Source organism: Perca fluviatilis, chromosome 21, assembly GCF_010015445.1.
Source record: "Perca fluviatilis chromosome 21, GENO_Pfluv_1.0, whole genome shotgun sequence".
Lineage (NCBI taxonomy): Eukaryota > Metazoa > Chordata > Actinopteri > Perciformes > Percidae > Perca > Perca fluviatilis.
In genome coordinates, this window is record NC_053132.1 from 386,649 (window position 1) to 391,419 (window position 4,771).

Here is a 4,771-nt window from a genome sequence, read left to right on the forward strand (position 1 = left end):
CTCTAAGATTTTTTCTTAAAATTAGGCCCTGTGTTCGGGTTAGGGTTACATTCCATCTGTAGTCCATTGCTACTGGATAATAGGTTGGTGTAATTGGCTACCAAATTGGGAGAAAGGGGGATCAAATCTGATATGAATGAATGAATGAATGAATGAAAAAGGAAATGTGGAAACATAGGGACTAATTTTGGAGAAAAAAAATCTTAGAAATGTGGGAACATAGGGCTGTGGGACCACAGGGCTGTGGGACCACTGGGCTGTGGGAACATAGGGCTGTGGGAACATAGGGCTGTGGGACCACAGGGCTGTGGGACCATTGGGCTGTGGGAACATAGGGCTGTGGGACCATTGGGCTGTGGGACCATTGGGCTGTGGGACCATTGGGCTGTGGGAACATAGGGCTGTGGGAACATAGGGCTGTGGGACCAAAGGGCTGTGGGAACATAGGGCTGTGGGAACAAAGGCACACTCCCTGTGTGCGTGCTCACAGCAGCCCGTGCCGTGCCTCGTACTTGGCCAGGACGTTCTTGGTGCGTCCCAGCTCTTTCCTCAGCTCGGCCACTTCCTGCCTCAGAGCAGAGTTCTCCTTCTCCAGGAAGCCGGCTCGGATGGCGATCTGGTTCTCTTTGAGCCGCCGGGCGTCCCGGGACCTCTTGGCCGCCAGATTATTCTTCCTGCGCCGGGCCCAGTATTTGTCATCCTGCTCGAAGGACACAATCGAGATGATTTCAGGCTCTAAATAAAAGGTTTAAAGGAACACGCCGACTTATTGGGAATTTAGCTTATTCACCAAGTCCATACATACCCTTCTCATCTCAGTGCGTGCTGTAAGGCTGTAGAGCACGCACAGAACCTGCAGGTGAATGGTTCCAGTAATCCTACTGCTCCCAATAAGTGACCAAATAACTCCAACATGTTCCTATTTCCATGTTGTGATTTGTAGAGTCACAGCGTGTATAAAAAACAACGTAACATGAGACACAGCCATCTTCTAACGGTAAACAAACCGGGAACTATATTCTCAGGCGGAAGAATATAGTACTTGGGTGGAATGATTCGCCTGTCTGAGAATATAGTTCCCGGTTTGTTTACTGGTTAGAAGATGGCTGTGTCTCATGTTATGTTGTTATTTGTACACGCTGTGACTCTACAAATCGCAACATGTAAATAGGAACATGTTGGAGTTATTTTGTCACTTTTGTCAACAATTCGGAGCAGTAGGATTGCTGGAACCAGTCACCTGCGTGTTCTGTGCTGGGCTAAGCTACCAGCGATGAACAGACAGCCTTACAGCACGCATGGAGATGAGAAGGGTATGTATGGACTTATCTAACTCTGGGTGTTACAGTGAATAAGCTAAATTCCCAATAAGTCGGTGTGTTCCTTTAAAAGAAGGGAAAGAAGACATGGATGTTGTCAGAACTAACTCCAAATTACCTTCAGGTCCTCTGGGATGAAGACCTTGCGAGCTTTCTTGATCATGGGCTGTGGTTTCAGTTCCTCGGCCGAGAACTTGCGTTTGCGTGGGTCGAACATCTCCTGCCCCGGCACGCTGGACAGCGCCAGGTCGGCCGGGTCGGGCTCGTACCCGACAGGAACCTGGATGGAGTCTGGGTCGATCGGGCTGGGAGTGTTTCTGGAGTTCGTGATTCCTGAAAGGAAGACAAGTCAGGGTCTTTAAAGTGCCCATATTATGAAAAAAATCACTTTTTCTGGGATTTGGGGAGTTATTTTGTGTCTCCGGTGCTTCCACATGCATACAAACTTTGAAAAAAAAATCCATCCATGGTGTTCTGAGTGAGATACGGTTTCTGAATGTGTCCTGCCTTCAGTCTCCTGGTGAGCTTGTCAAACTCGGCACGGCTTTCTAAGTCACTAGCCGAAACGAGCTGGCTAACCGCAACCGTTAGCTCGTAGCGTTAGCATTAGGATGCTGACGCTAATGCTAAAGCTAGCACGCTACCTCGTTCTCAATAGCAAAGCACTGCTACAACAAACATAAGTTCACCATAATCTCCAGAAGAACTACTTCCATGTGCTCCCTGGTTTAGAAGAAGTCTCCCAGCTGATCCTGCCTTGGAACTGACTGAAGTTGGAGAAACAGCCTTTCTTTTACTGTCTCTAGAGTTAGCTAGCTGACATGCTCTACATCTGAGCTACTGAGCATGTGCGAGTGCAATCAAAGATAGTACAGAAGAAGAAGAAGAAAAGAGGTCTCACTCTGTAGCTAAAACAAAGACCTGAACACAGGGTGAAAAGAGGAGCTGCAGCAATGTGCAGTACAACTAAAATATGGTGTTTTTTGAAAATTAAACCATGTAAACCTATTCTGGTACAAACTTAAAATACAATTATGAACCTGAAAATGAGCATAAATATGGGCGCTTTAAAAAGGTCTTTATGGAATATAAGAGACAAGGCAAGTTCATTTACATGTACCCTTTAAGGCCGGCTGAACACTGGCTGCGTGGCACGCACGCCTATTTTTCACGGGAAGTTGGAAGCGTTGCCAGGCAACATAGAATACGAAAAGATGTTTATATGTCGTCTAGGCACAAATACATATTAATAAATGACATGTTGATGTAAAAGTCTCGAGGTTTTGACATAAATGTAATTTAAAATAATTATAATAAATAATTATTGATTTTCTAATATTGCACCGGTCAATATGTGTGTGTGTGTGTGTCTTTGTGTGTGTGTGTGTGTTGTGTGTGTGTGTGTGTGTGTTTGTGTGTGTGTGTGTTTTGTGTGTGTGTGTGTGTGTGTGTGCATGTGTGTGTGTGTGTGTTCGTGTGTGTGTCTTTGTGTGTGTGTGTGTGTCTGTGTGTCTGTGTGTGTGTGTGTGTGCGTGCGTGTGTGTGTGTGTGTGTGTGTCTGTGTGTGTGTGTGTGTGTGCATCCGTGTGTGTGTGTGTGTGTGCGTGTCTGTGTGTGTGCGTGTCTGTGTGTGTGTGTGTGTGTGTGGACTTTGCCCTGTAATTAAAAAACGGAAATTTGGTATATAGCTACAGTTAAAATACAGAACATTTGAAAAAAAGACTAAAAAATGCCAAAATAGGAACTAAAACATTGGAAAAAGTGCATACGATAAAAAAATGCACATACATACACACATGTACACAGGCATACACACATGTACACAGGCATACACACATGTACACAGACATACACACATGTAAACAGGCATACACACATGTACACAGACATACACACATGTAAACAGGCATACACACATGTGGGCATACACACAAGTACACAGACATACACACATGTACACAGGCATACACACATGTATACATACATATAGATATGTACACATGCATACACACATGTACACATGAATAAACACATGTATACATACATACACATGTACATATGCATACACACATGTAGACATGCATACACACATGTACACATGCATACACATGTACATATGCATCCACACATGTACACATACATACACATGTACATATGGATACACACATGTACACATGCATCCACACATGTACACATACATACACATGTACATATGGATACACACATGTACACATGCATACACACATGTACACACGCATACACACATGTACACACGCATACACACATGTACATATGCATACACACATGTAAACATGCGTACACACATGTACATATGCATACACATGTACACATGCATACACACATGTAAACATGTGTACACACATGTACATATGCATACACACATGTACACATGAATACACACATGTATACATACATACACATGTACATATGCATACACACGTAGACATGCATACACACATGTACACATGCATACATACATGTACACATACATACACATGTACATATACACACACGTGTACACATACATACACATGTACACATACATACACACATGTACATATGCATACACAAATGTACACATACACACACATGTACACATACATATACACATGTACACATGCATACACACATGTACACATGCACACACACATGTACACACACACATGTACACATGCATCAAATATATATCTCAAATATAGACAGAAATAAAACATGTAATGAGACTTTTTTATCAAAGTTTGAGGTTTTATGTCAGAATCCTGGTATAATAAGTCAATAAGTTTAAGACGAACTTGCAATATTTCAACTGAAAACTGAAAAAGATGATGATTTATGAGATTTATTCCAAAAATACTAAGATGGCATCACAGATGCTGCATCCATTATTTTTCTAGTATATATATATATATATATATAAAATATAGAAAAATTTCGTTTTAAAACGTCAAATTTTAAGACAACTCACAAGCTGTGGTTAATGAACCAAATGTTCACCCAGCAGCAGCTCTTGGACGAGGCTATTTGTTTTTCCTCTCCAGCTGGTACAGCAGGTGTGTGTGTGTGTGTGTGTGTGTGAGAGTGTGTGTGTGTATGTGTGTGTATGTGTGTGTGTGTGTGTGTTCTTGTACATCCATCTTTGTGAGGACCAATTAAGAGTTTTACTTCTTTTCCCAGTGAGGACACTTTTGTTGGTCCCCACTTTGTACATAAAAACATTTTGAAGGTGTGTAACTTGAGAGTAATACAATTATTGTTAATACAAACCCACCAGACTCCACGTAAATAATCACTACTTTTATCAGAATAAAAACACTTAATTCAAAGTGGACAGAAACTATATAACACTACCAAAAGCCATCTTGGTTCATCTTTCCACTGTTCCAACAATCACCACTCTGGTTTGGTGGAAATAAACTCTTAATTCACCCATT

General features: G+C 42.1%; 1 protein-coding gene across 1 annotated transcript; it reads right to left on the reverse strand.

Moving 5' to 3' along the window:
• Positions 1 to 351: 351 nt before the first annotated feature.
• hlfb (HLF transcription factor, PAR bZIP family member b) lies at positions 352 to 1,662 on the reverse strand. The gene is made up of 2 exons (XM_039788809.1): positions 1,438 to 1,662; positions 352 to 700 (listed from the first exon to the last, which is right to left on the reverse strand). The coding sequence occupies exons 1-2, from the start codon at positions 1,534 to 1,536 to the stop codon at positions 485 to 487; spliced, it is 315 nt and encodes a 104-aa protein (XP_039644743.1). The 5' UTR covers positions 1,537 to 1,662; the 3' UTR covers positions 352 to 484.
• Positions 1,663 to 4,771: the final 3,109 nt, after the last annotated feature.

Bases quoted from the DNA above. Each gene is read 5' to 3' on its own strand.
- hlfb (XM_039788809.1), bottom strand. From the start codon at position 1,536: ATGTTCGACCCACGCAAACGCAAGTTCTCGGCCGAGGAACTGAAACCA. The intron at 701-1,437 runs GTAATTTGGAGT...TCCTTCGAGCAG, and splicing joins TCATCCCAGAGGACCTGAAG to GATGACAAATACTGGGCCCG.